Here is a 17,946-nt window from a genome sequence, read left to right on the forward strand (position 1 = left end):
TGACAGCCAGCCAATAAAGACACTGAATTAAAGTAAAGAAGATGAGTTTTATAATCTTGTTTTATTAAATCAAAAGTACACATATCTACAAACTGTAGATACATTTTCATATGGGTTTAGAAAGTACAGTACAATTTAAGTAGATCTCTTTTTCAATGTGATATTTACAATGTTTTTTTCTTTTTTTCTCCAAAATGTATTGTAATATTCTCCCTGTGTACTTCACAATGAATGGAATGAAAATATGGCTGTAAAAAGGGATGTATAGTATATTATGACATGTGATAGGAGTCTTAATAAGAAAAGGATATGATTTAAAAACAAAATCAGAGAGGGAGTATCATTTCAGCTGAAAATGATACAGCTTGGGTCCCACAAACATCTGCTCCCTACATTTCTGTTCATGATTTAAAGCTACAGTTATCACTCGAATGAGACGACAGCACTATCTCCACATCTCAACGTCCACACTCTTCCTACTTAACCTTAACCTCTTCCTACTTAATCGTGGTAAATTTCACTTGCATTGATGTAGCAATGCAGTTTCCTACAAACAGAGCGTGTCCTGTTTTTGGCTCAGTGAATGAAACAAAAGATAACAAAAAAGTCCATACATTCAACTGTACAGGTCTACAAGTAACGTCTGAAAATTACATTACACACATATGCACAGGTCCAAGATTCACAATGCATAGCTCACCTATGACAGAACCGAGTATTAGCAGTTAAGACAAATGGTCATGGTAGTCATGAGGTCCCAAATTATTTGATATTAAGAAGGTGCAGGCAAGCAAAGACAAGATTCCCCCTCGATATTGTGCATATAGGAGCTTGATTTTCAGACTAGCAACAAATGTAGGAATTGAACATGAGGAAATGGTGGAAACAGGATGAGACTCAACATCAAATACGAGTCAAGGGTACGTGGTTGCATCACACAAGTCTAGTTCACTGTGGCTCATGGTCATAGTAAAAAATACTGGTTCAGATTTGAGTTTGGGTGGTCACTTATCATGCATACTGTGCCTCTGGTGCCACCTAGCTGTCAAACTAAAGGGCCACAATGAAACACAAACACACCAGAGAATGTACAAGAATACTAATGGGACCATCATCAAGCCGACTTTCGAGTAAGCCAAGAAAATATCACTTTTAAACCAGTTTGGCAGGGCAGTAGCATAGAAACGAAGGCCCACAAATTCTTTTATAAATCTATAGTATAGCTGTTGAAGTGGGTTAGGGCAATGTTTTTCAGTGAACTAATACCAGGACAGTGGATCACTAGCAGTGAAACAGCAAAGGAGATCAAGTCATTTATAAGTAGGTGCAGTAAAATTTAGGAATTATGCCCATGATATTACCAAGACTCATTAGATCAAAACATTTTTTAAACTAAGTAACTGTATTGCTGTACTGCAAAACTATCACTTGGCACAGACTACACACAAAACACGAGTTACTGGTAAAGTGCAAGGAGAGCTGCTTGGATAGCAGAGGAGGGGAAGGGGGCTTACAGTGTGAAACCTCAAGAGTGATTTTAATTGCTGATCAAATAACCAGAGACGTCATTTAGCTTGAGAGTGAGTGAAGAGTGGCTACAAAACCTTCACGCAACTCAAATTAAAAGGCAACACTTTTAGCGACTGAGAGAAAATAAATCAAAAATACTATTCAGATGATTGATGGTTCTCAAGCAAATATGCCAAACATTTGTTAGTTCCAGCTTCTCAAATGTGAGGATTTGCTGCTTTTCTTTGTCTTGTGCAATAGTAAACTGAATGTTTTCACGGTTATGACATTTGAAAAAGTTACTGTGGACTTTAGGAGGCACTATTTAGTACCGAAAAAAACCTAATCAAGTGGCAGATTAATCTGAATTTCAATATGATCTTATTACACTACACTTAACTGCGGAGGATAAGTTATATTATACAGCAAGCACGTCCAGATATATTCCTAAATAATGTATTAACAAAATGCATAGCAACGCAGTGTAAGTACATTTGTGCTAAAAAACGTTGCATGCTTTGTCGCCACAGAAGGCCTAAGCAGAAAACGTGTCAACTCAACAGTGTTCTGCTGATAACTTGATACCATAACTTAATCTTCAGAAGCAGATATCTGGACTGTATTTTTAGGTTCTGTGTTGCCAAACTGCTTTCCAGCACTTGAAACCTTTTGCAGAGAGGCTGAAAAGAAGTGGAGGCAGTGTGTAATGTTCGGAGCATGACAACACAGTTTTTAGTCGCATCAACTGACTGTCGAGAACTGCATGCAAACAAAAAAGCAGAACTCAAACAGAAAACCTTTCAAACCAATTCCTCTCTGATCTTTAACCATGTTACACTTCAAATGGTTCTTAACTGCTGAAATGAAAAGGAAGCGTGAGCAGCTCTGTTTCACTGGAGTTCAAGCCTTTCAGTCTCTGGGTGAGATTTATCACATAAAAAGGGAAAAAGCACTAATAAAAATAGATCTAAATATCACATTTGTATTTATAATCCCAAAACCTTGACAATAATTAAATGATTTCTCATTCTTGGTTGTGCTACCGGCTGTATGAAATATGAGAACAGAGACTAATATGAGAAGTAAGAGCCTGTCTTTTGTGTGATATGGAACATCTGGACAATGCTCCGGATCAAGTCCTCCACCAGTCAAGCGGTCTGACTCATGAAGACAACAGATCTCCTTCTAAATGGAAGAGATGCACCACTGGAAGCTTTCAGAAGAGGAAGAGAGGAGGAGAAGTCCTCCACTTACTGGGACTATGGTTTGTGTGGGCTGGGAGGACAGGCCATGGTTGGGTAGAAAGAGGGAAGAGGGAGGAAGTGCTAAGAGCAAGCACAGTCCATTTATGTCCAGCCAGCTGGCAGCCAGTGTCGAAGGCCTCGGTCCTCAGAGTAGGCTACAGCGGAAGAAGCTGGTCTTTTTCTGAGGCTCTGAGATCTTGACTCCATGACTGCTCCCCTGCGGTGTGTTGCCCTCCTGCAGCCAAACAACAAACAAGACCCCTCCATCAAGTACAACTGTGTGGCTCAGCAGCTGCTTTTATTTAGTTCATCATCGTCCTTTCCATAAATCCTCCTCTATTTTTCCACAACCAGAGGCACTTGGCAGTTAATTTTCAGAAGTTTGGAATTTCAGAAAAGCCTCCTGTGATAAAATATTTAAGCGCTACTAAAACTTATTCATTACATGTATCATTTTCTCACAGAGTTCATCTTACCAATTTTGTGTCCATTTTTGATTTGATGTCTCTGGCAAGTGTCAAAAATGCCTGTGAACCAGAACAAATATACACATTGTCACATTTGTGATGCATCTATTAAGCTTATTGTAACTCAGAGAAGAATGGCTACTTACATTTTCCACATTGATGTTGGCCTTTGCACTGGTTTCCATGAACTTGATTCCATACTCTAATGCAAGCTGAAAGAAATTTGGAAAAAACTACAGAGGCCTGTTGACACATTTTTCAAGTTGTACTAGTATCTACTATGACAAAACCCTCTGACAATTTATTATTTCAACTTCAACAAACTTCTCACCTTCTCCCCTCTGTCTTTGGACACCTGCCGCTTGTCATTGATGTCACACTTGTTGCCAAGGACCATCTTCTCAACATCAGAGGATGCATGCTTGATTTAAAAAATAAATATTTAATAAATCCAAATGCTATATAGTGCCAAACAGATATTTGAGGTTATCTTTGGGCCAGTAAATACCTCCTCTATGTTCCTTATCCAGTTCTTGATATTGTCAAAAGACTTCTCGTTGGTGATGTCGTAGACAAGCATGATGCCCTGTAAAAGAACAGTAAATCAAATGTGTTTGGATTAATGGAGCTCAAGAGCAGCAGTTGCCTCAGAGAGTGTATTTATGTTACATTTGTCTATCATTCCATAAAAACACCCACCATTGCTCCTCTGTAGTAGGCTGTTGTGATTGTGCGGAAGCGCTCCTGGCCAGCTGTGTCCCTGAAAACCACAAGAATGGCGACATCGCAAAATTGGAAGTTTGAGAACAAATACGGAATACCTTTAAAATCAATTTATGATCTGACAGGATCCAACAGGATAATATAGGAGGTATGAAATTTTGGTATATGAAATATATGTAAGGCATTGGGATTAGACTGATGAATGGCATAGGCTATAAAACTGCAATTTTGTAGCTGAACACAGAAACTACACATAAAGAGTGAAATACATTTTGTTAAAAAATAAAATTACCAACTTGTACAATCAGTGTTGAAATAATTAAATGACTTCTAAAGTAGATCATTCATATTTTAATATTGTTAAGGAGATATGGGCACCCTAAGAAACCTTACCTTGAGAGAGGTGTGTTCCACCCACTTTATCAACTAAATACTGACAAAACACTGCCATCTTGTTACATATCCTGCATTAAAGCAATTAAACTCACCATATCTGTAACTTTATCTTCTTTCCGTCAAGCTCTATTGTCCTAATCTTGAAATCAATGCCTGGAGGGATAAAGGAGGATCATGCATGTCAATCATAACGTTAGCTCGCTAGCACAGTATAGCTGTCAAACATTGGCTGACACTGCTTTGACACAGAAAAATGACACGTATGAACTGGGATTAAACTGAAGTGAAAGCTCGGCCTCTTGTCTCTGCAGCAAAATGTGCATAAAAGAATAACGGCGCTGTTGAATTAATCATCTATAGCGGGCGGTATAACAGGCTTTCCGGTGTGTGCCAAAATGTAGACGGGGACTAATAGCTAACGTTAGAGCTATCTTAGCTAGCAAGAGAGCCACCCGGCATGAGGATACAATGTAATATAAACATTTCTGCTGTGACGTTGACCTCCTACAAAACACAAGGGCAACTGTTTTAATCCTTGTCACCTCTTATTAACCAGTTAATTATATTAGTAACACCTAATTAAAAAGAATAACAATCTTTTTTAACCTAATGACAAAGAAAAACTACTCCCAGCCTTCAATGCAGCAGAGCGATTCCAGCAAGTAGACGGAGCCGCCGAGACAGCCAATTGGCGTATTGTAAACAGACAGAAGGACACAGTTTACATCACAAAAACCTCACCTATGGTTGAGATAAACGTTGAGTTGAAGGCGTCCTCTGAAAACCTGAACAGGACGCAGGTCTTCCCGACACCAGAGTCGCCGATTAACAGTAATTTAAACAAATAGTCGTATGTCTTCGCCATACTTGATATTATTGCGGAAATCCCGCCCGGCGAAGCAGCAATGTGAATGTATAGAAATTACGCCCCCTGCTGGCGCGGAATTCACCTGCTGTTTGTCTCTGAACTGGGACCACTTTCTGGGCGTTCACTCACACCTCTGTTAACTGCTAACTCACTACTAACTACTAATAATGGTGCAAAGTTATAACCTCGTTTTATCAAGTTTTCTAAGCTACTACCTTTCTGAGAGACTTGTACTTGAATATTTTCATTTTATGCTTCTTTACACTTGTACTTTTCAGGTGTACATATTGTACCTTTTACTGCATTGCATTAGCAGTTACTATGCATATTACAATTTCACTTGTAAAATATATATTTAATTTATAAAATATGACAAAATATTATACAATATTAAAGTGCTACTTTCAGTGTATGTGCATGCATACACTGTATATACATTAGGGCCAACTGGACATCCTTTACCAAGACTAAAGTGGGGATGCTTTCAAAAATAATATTATCAGTTGACTTCATGCAAAGTGCAGTAAGCAGAAAAAGTTACTAAATCAGTATTTGGTGAGACTGCCCTTTGCCTTTAAAACAGCACTGATTCCCATATACTTGGCAATTAGATTGTTCTAAGCATGCTGGAGAACTTGCCACAGTTCTTCTGTGGATTTAATCTGTCTCTCTATCTTCTGTCTCTTCATGTAAACTCAGACTGACTCCATGATGTTGAGGCTGTGAGGGCCAGAATATCTGTGGCAGTAGGCATCTGGCCGTTCCCAGAAAGGTTTTTATGTTTACTCTACTTTAAGTACCTCAGCTACTGAACACCTCTACTTTTGACACCTTGTGAGTGTTTTTGCTGTTAAGGTGTCGCTGTTCTCCTTTTTGACACATGGAAGTCTTAACATAACTTGTTGTTGTCAAAGCTTTCAACCACATCACATGGCCTTCCCCAGCAGATGGAGCTGCTCAATTGTCAGGGAGATGTTATTTAGTTACTATGGTCTAGTACTTACTACTCCTAGATTCCCTTTAATGTGTGGTACCTCTACCTTTTGATAACAACATAATCTTTAACAGTAAACTTATGTGGTGTCATTTGACTGCTGTTGTTCATACTGAGACTGATTTGTCATTTACATTCACTTAACTGGAAAACAATACTGTTGTTGGATCACAGTTCTGTGTCTGAGCAATTCACTGTCTTAGCAGTGTCTTAGCAGCGCACACAAAACACACAGTGCATGTTAGCACATGTAAATTGAAGGGTGAGCTCTCTTTGCTCGTACAGTTTATGACTACGTGTTGAAATTGCCTGCAGGACACAAACATGTATGTAGAAACTGTGCTTACTCACACAGAAGACAGAGACAGTCAACGTACAAAAATTCACTTCATCATCATTGTCATCAGCATCATCATCAGTTTTATTTGTGCTCAGAGTTTGGTCTAAAACAATTTCCAGCACGGAAACTGAAATCATATGGACCCAAAACCATTTTTAAAAAAAGGAAAAAGAGACAAAGGACACATAAATATATAAAAGGGGGTACATGTGTTTTAACAACTAGGAATAAGAGTGAAATTACAGAGACTGGATGGCACGTAGAAAATTTTATAAAAACAAATGCTTTTTTTTAATTGTTTGATGTTCTTCTTGGCGTTTTACAAGCTACTTAGCTCCTGCAGTGTTTGGTCCAGGACCTGGTGCATTCCTATGTTTTCCTCTTTAGCATGTGATAGGTTCTCTGCAATAAAAAAGTAGCAGCAGATATAAAATGTAATGACTATGTTAGTGCACAGATCAGTTGATAACAACAACAGGTTAGCTAATAAAATATGGTTCATTTTAGCAAAGGCAAAGAATATGCAAACCTACAAATCCGTCCTTTCTGTTGTGGCCAAAAATTATAGAAATTATATATTGAAAAACTGTAGAACTGACTGTGTAGCTGCAGGACAAAGCGTAACACGATTTTGAGCTTTAAATGAAGAAAATGATAGCTGCAGAGTGGTAAAAAAGCAAGCTGAATTGAAAAGACAGAAGACAGGATAAAATAGGAACATCTTTATTGAGCTTTACTTAAATGGAAAAGCAGCAAAGGAGGAGTGAGAGCAAAGGGAGAGAAAAAGAGACAAGGTGTCTCCAATCAGGCAAAGGGAGACAAAGGGAAAGTGAAAACATCGTGAGCTAAATGTAAAGGTTTACAAGGTGTTCATATCATTGAGGGCGTGATCCAGCTCCTCACTGATAGCCTTGTATTTCAGCTTCTGAGTGTACAGTTCATCTGCAGGTCGAGGGGCAGAGAGAAAACAGGCGGAGGAGTTTCAGAGGAAAATGCAGACCACAGGAGGAAATGAAGAGGAAAAAAGAAAGAAATCAATGAGAAAGATTAAGAAAATGAAGAATACTAAAGGTTGAGTAAAGAAACATTGTAGTTCACTGCAGGATTGAAAAGAAGGATTAAAATGAAGTGTACCTTCTAAGTCATCTATGGTCTTTTCCAGCTTAGCCACTGTCCTCTCTGCGAACTCTGCACGGGTTTCCGCCTTGAAAAAAAAAAAAAAAAGATATTAATCATCCAGATAGAGATTAGCTTCCCTGTGAGAATGTAGCCTGAGTACACATGAACTTACCTCCTTCAGTCTGTCATTCAGGACTTTAATCTCCTCCTCATATTTGTCTTCTTTCTCTGAGTACTGTGGAGATGGAGAAATAGTTCAAGAAAATAATTTAATTGCCAAAACAATACATTTTTATTTGTGAAAACTGGTAATTCCACCTCATCATGCTCAATATTTAAGTTGTAAATTATAATAATATGCATGTGATGACATTTGTCTCTTTTTTAAAGAAAGTTAGATGAGAGTTTTAAAGCTGTAATGCTCATTTTGGACAAGATGGGGAATTACAGGCTCGAAAGTTGAGCAGTTTCTCTACTTTAAGCAAATGCAGTGGAAGAGCTGAGTTGAGTCACAGCTGTTGAGTGTTAATGTGTGAGGTTGTTTGAGGGTCAAGCAACAAGCTGATAGGAAAGAGAGTGCAGCTTCAAACAGAGCACTCACCTTATCAGACTGAGCCTCTAGAGATTTGAGGTTGTTGGTGACGTTCTTGAGCTCTTCCTCCAGGTCGCCACATTTTCTGCATGAACAACCCAAAGTATTGTACAGTGTATACAGTTTCTGGCATTAAATGTGTCTGAGGCTGATTCAGTATCTTGGTAATGATGCATTTGTTCTTACAGTTCTGCAATTTCTGCCCTCTCCTCTGCTCTCTCCAGCTCACCCTCCAGGATTACCAGTTTACGAGCAACCTGGCATTATAAAGACATGAAATCATCAGGTTCATCGCTCGACTGGAAACTGAAAGTCAGCCGAAATGCGATCTCTGTGTGCCCGTACCTCCTCGTATTTGCGGTCGGCCTCCTCTGCGATGTGTTTGGCTTCTTTGAGCTGCATCTCCTGAATCTCCATCTTCTCCTCGTCTTTCATGGCTCTGTTCTCGATCACCTTCATGCCTCTGAAGATGAAAGAAACACACAGCCTTCAGTTCAACGGGACCTAAATGTGCTTGATGTTACTGAGGCATCTCAGACACTTAACATCAGCTGGAGGTGTAATGTTGAGTTCAATATACAATTCAAAGTAAGAGTTTATGAGGTAAATCGCTTTGCTTCTGTCTTAATGTGAAAATGCTTGAGAAACTGCCAAAGAGTTTGTGGGTATTTGAGTCATTTGCATAATTTTCATTTAATTGTTTGTGTGGTTTTGTGTTGTTTGTGGTTACTTTTCACCATAAGCTTTCAATTCGCAATTTCTCATGGAAGAATAAATATTTTCAGAACCAGCAGCTCTGCAAACTTCTCCACCCTGTACAAGAAAAAGACGTCGGACTGCTTTATCTGTGGCCCTGGCTGAGGAAACACATTTCCCTTTTGGTCTATTGACATTTCAGTAACCCCTCTATACACAGGATCTTCAGCTAAAAAAATAACATGAAGAAAGGCTAACACTGTACTTAATGTCTTTTAACACATAATGGACTAGAGAGGCCCTACTTCCCTTCTTTCAACCTATAAAAACGTTGATTTTTCGACAGTCACATAGCACTTCCACACAGAGTGGGACCCTCTGAACTTAGGATGGATGCTGCAGCATTCAAAAACTAAATGTGTTCATGTATAGTCTGCTAACTGTGCAGAGTCCAGTTCTAGTTAACATCAGTATAGTACCAGCAACGTTTCTGATTGGTGGAACATGCTTTAGGAAATGTGGATAATGAAGTAATGTAGGACAAAATGGCAAAACTATCAATTTTTAATCTTAATGCTGATGGCATGTTCACTGATTTTACTTTAAACTTGCTCTGCTGCTGCACACAATATCACAAAATCCTGCAAGGCCTGTGTCAATTGTCACCTTTCGCTCTCATCTGCAGCCTTCTCGGCCTCCTCCAGTTTCTGCAGGGCTGTGGCCAGTCTCTCCTGAGCACGGTCCAACTCCTCCTCCACCAGCTGGATCCTGCGGTTCAAGGATGCCACATCGCCCTCGGCCTACGGCAACACAGGGACAGAAAGAGAGAGGTCACAGGTCAAAGGTTAGCCAGGAAACATGCTGCTGCCTCGAGAGGAAAGGCACTGTTTAGGATGGCCAGAGCTTGAGTTTTTGAGTGCAAGGTCTAACCAGCTTATGTATACTCATTTCTTTCTGTCAAATGCTCTATTTACTGATAGTTATTTAATTATGCCTGTTTATTCCCTGGAACCAGTCGGAATAGTCTCCAGTCATGCATCCATTCATCGTTTTTTTTTTCCCCTCCGGTCCAGTGAGTCAGATTTCTCAAGCGCAATCAGTTTCATCCTTAACAACCTTAATGAGTTCTGGACTTTGCAGCTTGACCAGATACTTGCTGATGTAGGACAACAGAGTGGTGACAGTTTTAACCCTGACGTATCTGAAGCGGCACAGCTGGACAGACTTTTGTAATGTATAGCCAGTGTATGTTTAGGGGACAACAGATTGCTTTTTCTCAGCCTGTTTCCTGTGGGACTGCTATCACAGATAACCATGTCTGCTCCCTTCTTCCTGTGTAGAGGAGGAGGAAGGATTACAGCTCCTAGTTTCATGTATGTGTCATTAAGGATAAAAAGCTCAAAGGGCAAGAGGAGTGAAGACTTTTTTAACTGTTCAGAAAACAGGAACAAACCATTTCTGCAAGTGTTTTAAAGAGTGACTGGTAAAATCCAAGTATGCCAAACGCTATAAACCCACCCTCCCTTAATATTTAAACAACCGCCCTGACAGGTAATGTGATAGCGAGGGCGCTCTCACCATTTTGAAGTGTTTTTCGTAGATATAGGGCGGGTTGGGGTTAGATAACCCAGCCGAACAAAAGTCTGCGAAGGAATACCTCTGTAGTGATGCCCCAACTTCCCATAAACCTCTAAAACAACACCGGCAAAACATTAGAAGATAAAAATGACACATTTACCGATGGAGTACGCAGAGAAAAGTTTTAAATTCTTTTAGGAACGTTATGAGAGCATTGTTATCGCTACCTGCAGCCCAACACTAGCTCATTCCGAGTAAATTCTTTACAATCCTCAATATGCTTGACAAGTATGTGAGGATTAAAGATAAACAGAGAAATGCAGCTCAGATTTGGATAAATGACGAACAATCTCACTTTTTCGCGCAGCTCCCGTTCAGTGTCCAACTCCCTTTGTACTGCCAGTGCACGATCCTCTGCCTCATCAACTTGTTGCTGGAGGGTCTGGATTTTCTTCTTCACCACCTCCATTATCTCGATTACTTTGTCTTCTCAAAAAGCAAACAAGGAGCAGCCTAGCCCGGCTCGCTGTTCTACTACTTCTCCCTCTTCAAAAAGTTATTGATTTGCGTCAAAGTTGCAGGCTCCCGAGGAGAAGCTTTTTTTTTCTCGGGCAGGAAATCAGGGACGTGCAGTGTTGGGATGGAGGGAGGGGAGGGGGAGAGAGAAAAAGGGCTGGGAGTTTTCAGGAAATTTATGGCGAGATCCTCCAATCCTGTGAAGAAGCCTGTCTCAGATGACATCACAGGATTTAGGAGGGGAAGGGACTGCTCTTTTCCTCCACAAAAGAGGTGTGTAATGTTAGTTAGTGTGTGTGTGAGTGAGAGAGAGAGAGAGCGTCTGGGTTTTCTATTGTGGACTTATATGGCAAACGTAAGGTGTTGCTTAGGCTGCATTTTTGTGCTCTGATCAGAAGGAGCAGGGTAGAGATCGAGAGGTGGAGTCTGAATCATCTGTCTGATTCAGATGCGTGAATCATGTCTAATGTGAATCATGAAATATGATTGGATGTGGTTGCGCGAAGGGGAAAAGAGGAGGAAAGTAAAAGTGTATATGTGAAAGAGGGAGAAGCAAGTTATTAACTGTTAAAGAAATCAAAGGTCAAAAGATTTACCTCTACATGAAGGAAGAAGGGGGGTGGGGTCAAGGGTGGGGTGGGGGCGGTAATAATCCTCTTCAACAGTGGGTTGTTGACCTGCAGTGGCCTGGAATGTAAATTGATTTGGTTGCAGACATGACCCGCAGCCATCGGGTGGCGACACATTCCTTCAGCGCCTCCTTCTGCTTCCTCCTCCTCACTCCTCCTCACTTTTCAGAGCAAAGCCTGGGTTTATTTTCTCTTTCTGTCCTTGTATCACATTTATATGTATGAGCATCCTACATAAGCAGTGTGAAACACATTAGAGTGGTGATGGACGGACCCACAAAAAGCAGATTTGTGGGCATCTGATAGGTCAGCTGAGACTGAACTCACTTGTTATCTGACTTTTAATCTCTGAGGTCTTATCTGCTTTCACTGGTAGTTTTAGAGACACAATGTGGGGGTGCTTTCATTTGATGCTATATATTCAGTTTGATTTTGAACTGAAAAAAATGAAGATGTTACATTGGACTTAAGGAATTGTTCACATTTTTTTTTTTTGACATATTTAGGCAAAACGATGAATGAAATGATGAAGAAAAGAATTCATTTGGAAAATAATTAACCAATAATCAAAATGATGATTAGTTGCTTTACATAAAAGATAAGACTTAATACGATCTGATCTCTTCCAGGCAAATATTACAATTAGAGATATTACTGCAAAAAGAAGATCATAAATGAAGCAGACCCTCTTTCAAGGTGAATGGTCATTGACCATTGTTCATCGATAAGGTATGTACTGTAAGTCCAGACAGAGGAGAGTGTAATATCACCGCCCCAAAAAAGACCAGAGCATTGATTTCATTAGACACTGCAGTAAGGGGTTCTCTGTTTGCTTAAGCTGCATTCTTGGGATTCCTGGTCGGCTACAGGCTGGCCAAGTTTTGTCTGTGCTTGAGAAATAGTTCAGTTGCAGACCTTAGTGAGCCACCAATAACCGAGTGATTCTCAACACTATCTGGGTTAGATGATATAAAGTAGTCATTTCAAGATTCATTTCAGGGTTGGTAGTTTCCCTCAGCAGGTGATTATATATTGTGTTTGATCAGTAGATGCAGTGCTTCAGTGCGAAAGTAGAAGTTTAGTGTAAATTGCTTATGATATATATAATGTATGGTACCTCACTGTGACACAAAAATGCCTTTTATGCCTTTGTGTTGCTGAAATAAATGAAACCTTCTAAAGATCATACCGTTAGTTTCCTTAATTACAACCAGACAAACAACTTTCATTTTAATTACTATATGTTCTGAATGTCAGAGTTAGAATCACTCTACTACTGTGTTTCTTCACTCTAAAAACAACTAAACTATTAAGGCGAGTCCAGGCCTGGCCTTTTCTGGGAGAGTAAGCAGTAAGATCAGCACTCACACTGAGTGTATTAAGTTCTGAATTCAATGATTCTCTTAACTAATTTTGATGGAAAAGAACTGAATGTTCTGAATGTGCTGCTATCACTGGTGTTTTTCAGTCATGGAGCAGTATTTAGTTCAGTCCATCTGAAAGAGTGGATATTGATACTTTAAAGGACCGAAACTTAGAAGTTGCGGTGTTCCACTGTAATGTGGATAATGTCTTTCAGATGGCGTCTTTGCGGTAAACTCACATCTGTGGCCTTCTTCTCCGACAGTTCCAGTTTCTCCTGAGCATCCTTCAGGGCCTCCGAGTACTTGTCCAGCTCGTCCTCTGTTCCCTTCAGTTTCTTCTGCAGAGCAAGCAGCTCATCCTCCAGCTGAAAGACAGTAATAATGACAGGGAGTTAGAAACGATGCAGCAAAACCAACCAAGCTTTTGCCATGTAAAAGTAAGTATGAATGAAACAATGTAGGTTAGATCATAACAAGTTAAGGGAACTTGGTCAATACCAAGAAGCACTCAGGTACTAACTTGGATTTTCAGACTAATTTCTACTGGCTTTTACCACACAGATACAATGGGGATAAATGTACTTTCATGTAATGCCATGCTAGGGGATCTTTAATGCTGTTTTTAGGCACAGTGGCACATCAATGCTAACATCAGCATGCTAACATGCTCACTGTGCCAGTGCTAACATGTTCATGGTTAACAGACATTGTGTTTGCCATGTTCGTATCAGCCCCCATGACCCTCAGAAGGATGGTTGAAGGTGTTAGGTGATGGTTGAAGGTGTTAGGTGAAAAGTTTGCGGTGCTTCCTCTGAGGACCTTGATCTGTACACAGTCCATCCAATAGTTGTTGAGATATTTCAAGTGGTGGACCCACCAACATTGCCTAGAGCAACACAGCTAGCATTGCTAACAGTTCAAAGAAGTGTTGCTGTTAGCTTTGATAATACACAGAACATGCTGTCAACAGTATTCATCAGGACTACTTCTTCAGTAGAAAGTTTTTCCACAGAAAACCGTTCATCATGAGGTCTGTGGGTTATTGAGAATAACTGGGACGTTGTTTCTAAAAAGGCATGTTGCTGCTGCACGTTGATTTTTCTTAATTTGGGTAATTTAGGTGAACCAATCCTATAATTGCTGCTGGAGTCAGCCTGATGTGCTGTGTGTTGCATGTTTATACTCAGTATTAGTTTTGTGTATTTTCAGTGCCTTCCGTCAGCCTAAATCTGATGTTCATCTCATCGTGCCAAGAATAGCAAAGAAAAGATCTCTTAGTGCAGCTTGTATCCCTGCCATCCAAACAAACTAAAGAGCTGTGCATAATCGTCTAGGATTTCATGCTGACTGTTCCTCGATGTGGAAGACATGCTGTAAGTCCATATGTGTGGTGCCAGTGACAACTGTCACTCCTTGTGCTCTCTGAGGGTATGATTAGGGCATTAGCCGCCACAGAGAGGATTCTTTCCACCTGCTTTAATGTAGATCCTGGCTTTGTCCAAGCCTCTTCAACTCCCTGCTCTCTAGCATTCTTCTCGTACCACCATGATGACGACACCACCTCCCACTGTGCAATAATTGCCCGTATTTAGAAACCTCAAATATCCTATTACATCTCCAGATTCTACTTTGCTTATATCAAGTGGTACAAGTACGCTATCATTAAGTTCACCCTCAAAATATCAAACTGTCTGAGACTCCAGCCCTGCAGCACCAAATATGGGCGTGCAGATATTTGGAATTTGTGAGGTTTTGTTTGATTTCGCACAGACTTCAGTTTAGATAAGGATTCTGGGTAACGCAGTTTACCAAAGTCAGAGCAACAGCTGCCGTAGATGGTGTGTTTTAACTCCCTGCAGCACCATCCTGGTAGCTTCAAATAATCCCTCTGGTTCACTGTTGATAATGTGTCCAGCAGTCGTCACTTTGCCATGCTGTTTGTGATTCCCTGTGGACGTCCTCCACCTTCTCCTGCCCACAACAAGACGTGGCCCTGGGGCTTGGTATCAGCTGCTCTCTGTAATTTAACATTTGGTGCTTTGGGAAATACTTGACATTTTATGTTGATCCTCCTCTACAGCCAGCACACAAGTGTTTTGGTGACTTAATTTTCATTTTACACTAGATTATTGTTGAAATTTAAAGAGAACATATATGTTAAAAGTATATGTTTCCAGTAAATTAACAACATTTGGCTGTTTTCACAAACCCTAAATTAAATTTGGAGCCATTAGTCACAATAACTTTGATATATATATATATACATATATATATATATTCCACACCATTATTAAGAATATTTTTTATATTGATATATGACAATATGGAAGATTTCCATAAAATCACATAAAATATTCCAACTGATGTGCTATTATTATACAGTACGTCACACAAATACTTCAATAACTTATTTGGACAAAAGAATTTTGTAAAATTCTAATTAGATTGTTTCAGATATTAACATATTTTTGTGTGTATATAGCATTTGTTCTCTTTTATTTTTGTATTTCAGTGCTTTATTTTGTACATCTTAGATCCTCATAATGTATTACCATATATATGAAAGCCAGTATGCCATAATATTGATGTTTTTCCCCAACTAACTCCACATTCAGTACAGTTAGTGTTATATGAGAGCACACACTGCTCTCTCACATCCATCCCGTGGTTTCCCATAAACTCCATCATCTTTGTCTCACCTGCTTGCATTTATCCTCTGCTGCTTTTTGGTCAGACTCAGCCTGTTCTGCCCTGTCGATGGCGTTCTCCTTGTCCAGCTTCAGCATCTGCATCTTCTTCTTGATGGCCTCCATGGTGACAGTTGGGTCTTTGCACTGGCTTCACAGAAAAAAAAAGTTTTGATTTCTTCAGGGTGAGGAGCTGCTGCGGATGTTCAGAGGAAGACCCCTCAGTAGGAAAGAGCCCTTGCGAGGTTGCGAGGGAGAGCAACTGGCAGATGCAGAGAGGAGGAGAGAGACTGAGGGGAGCTCAGAGCGAGCGAGCACAGGAGAGGAGGATGCAAACTGAGAGTCGGTAGAGCTCTGTGTGATTTAAACTTGACTCAAGGTTTGGATACAGCCCCAGTCCCTAGTGACAGCCCTTTCCCACCGGTTACCCCTTTCCGCCACTCCCCGCCTTGGCCACTCTACAACTTGCTGGTCCCCCCCCCCCCCCCCCCCCCTCCCTAAAGTTCACCTCTCAAAAGCTCTTGAAGAAACAGCATGGTGTTGATGTTTTGGCAGTATCCAGCCTGTCTCCTTATTTGGATCATGGCCTTTTTGTTTTGAACAGAAGAGGAGACGAATAGCAGATAAGCAGCAGGAGAATGATCCAGAGCTCAGACATCAAAAGGACATTGTACACATTAGTAATGAGTTACTGGAGGTTAATCCCCCCCCCCCTTTGGGCTGCATATCTATATGCCTGTGTTCTTACTTAGGAATGTTCAAATTGATGTTAATACCAGAGTTGGTTAGAAAGGACATACTTTTCATTCTACCGCGGAATGAAAAAGAGCTGTATGGAAAATGATCCTGCCAAAGAAAATTTGGGGGAAAGAACTGTCTGCATGTGATCTACACCAGGCAGCCGGAGCATTACAGTCGAGCTACACAGACATAAACCATTGGTCTACTGCAATTAAGATCCTCTTAATTACTATTGGTTTGACAGACCTTTATTTAGATCTGTTTTCTGTAATTTGTAAGACGCACAATATAAAAAGCATTGTTGGCCTGGATCATACAACTTGTTTTATTCTGGCGGATTCCAGGAATATGACTGAATGGACCTATGAGATGTTTAGAAAGTGGGTTGTGCATAGTATTGACTTCAGGCTCTTCATATGACACACAGGCTATGTTTTTAGTCTGGTGTGTTTGCACATGAAAGTTTATATCACAGACTAAATAACAAAAAAGCAAATGGGAGAAAATGGAATCAATCACAAAAAATAGGGGTTGATATTTATGTTTTTTATCATTTCTGATTAATATAACTGAAGAAAGTGGTAAAATTAAAATAGTTGTGAATGGGAAGCACGTGCGTGTGTGTGTGCACACTAGTGACATCAACACTGATGGACTTGTCTGCTTTCTTTCAACTCTCCTGTGCCAGCTGCCTCAGCTCTAAATAAAGATTACAAGGAAAGTCAAAGAACAGTGAGGCGTACAGCGATCATTTAAGTGACATCTGAAGATAAACTTGAACAGATGCATCTCTGATTTTTGGATGTTACATTGCCACTGTTGCAGCGTGTATTCCCTTGGCTGTTGTTATTTCTTATATAGACACTGCCCTGGCAGTACTTGTTTGGTACAGACGTTGATGTCCAGGACGAGTAAATTGCAATCAAATCTGTATTTTCTGCAGCTTCTTCTGAGTTTCAGGAACATGTTGTTGCTGTTCCAGTGAAAACCATTCATCTCCAAATTTGGAGATTTAGAATTTTTCCACATAAACTGGTAGATCAGGACTTCCTTTGTGGGATGAGAAAATGTTCCTTCTTTTTAAGCAAAATAAACAATTTTGAATCTCATTGACTTTTTATGAAAAATTTACTGTCATAAACCTAAAAAACGGTTCTCCCAGGACAGTCGGGATGTGTCAAACCTGGCTTACATAGGTGGTTACGAGGTTATTCTTTTTATAATCATGGGGGTGGACAGAAATGTAAATATCTCCTGAAAAACATTGTTTTGAGTTTGACTTTTCATGAGGTCAGGTCATCCCAAGGATATGTAATTCCAAAAGAAAAATAGAATCACAAATCTTTATTCTGTTCTTTGAGATAAAGTGGACTCTTTGAGAGAGACTGAAGCTGGAGCTGTTTTTTTGGCACAACTTTATGAAAGTGGTGGCAGTTTAATAGCTGTAAAATCCTTGGGTTAACATAAGCTTACGTCATGGCCT

General features: G+C 40.0%; 2 protein-coding genes across 5 annotated transcripts; both read right to left on the minus strand.

Annotated features, from left to right (window-relative positions):
- Window positions 1-42: 42 nt before the first annotated feature.
- On the minus strand, window positions 43-5,252 carry LOC108884188 (ras-related protein Rab-8A). The gene is made up of 8 exons (XM_018677902.2): window positions 5,081-5,252; window positions 4,432-4,492; window positions 3,920-3,980; window positions 3,729-3,806; window positions 3,552-3,641; window positions 3,367-3,432; window positions 3,230-3,280; window positions 43-2,988 (listed from the first exon to the last, which is right to left on the minus strand). The coding sequence occupies exons 1-8, from the start codon at window positions 5,202-5,204 to the stop codon at window positions 2,899-2,901; spliced, it is 621 nt and encodes a 206-aa protein (XP_018533418.1). The 5' UTR covers window positions 5,205-5,252; the 3' UTR covers window positions 43-2,898.
- Window positions 5,253-6,598: 1,346 nt separating this feature from the next.
- On the minus strand, window positions 6,599-16,096 carry tpm4b (tropomyosin 4b). 4 transcript variants are annotated; one of them, XM_018677898.2, is made up of 9 exons: window positions 15,735-16,094; window positions 13,275-13,400; window positions 9,615-9,748; window positions 8,598-8,715; window positions 8,439-8,509; window positions 8,262-8,337; window positions 7,833-7,895; window positions 7,676-7,745; window positions 6,599-6,943 (listed from the first exon to the last, which is right to left on the minus strand). In XM_018677898.2, exons 1-9 carry the CDS (start codon window positions 15,846-15,848, stop codon window positions 6,861-6,863), a joined length of 855 nt encoding a protein of 284 aa, XP_018533414.1. In that variant the 5' UTR covers window positions 15,849-16,094; the 3' UTR covers window positions 6,599-6,860. The 4 variants fall into 4 exon arrangements, with proteins under 4 accessions (XP_018533414.1, XP_018533416.1, XP_018533415.1 ...); XM_018677899.2 differs by lacking the exon at window positions 6,599-6,943 and adding an exon at window positions 7,249-7,483 and having other exon boundaries at window positions 15,735-16,096; XM_018677900.2 differs by lacking the exons at window positions 13,275-13,400; window positions 15,735-16,094 and adding an exon at window positions 10,882-11,195.
- Between the last annotated feature and the right edge of the window lie 1,850 nt (window positions 16,097-17,946).

The sequence above is a fragment of the Lates calcarifer genome, linkage group LG4, assembly GCF_001640805.2.
Source record: "Lates calcarifer isolate ASB-BC8 linkage group LG4, TLL_Latcal_v3, whole genome shotgun sequence".
In the NCBI taxonomy this organism is placed as follows: Eukaryota; Metazoa; Chordata; class Actinopteri; family Centropomidae; genus Lates; species Lates calcarifer.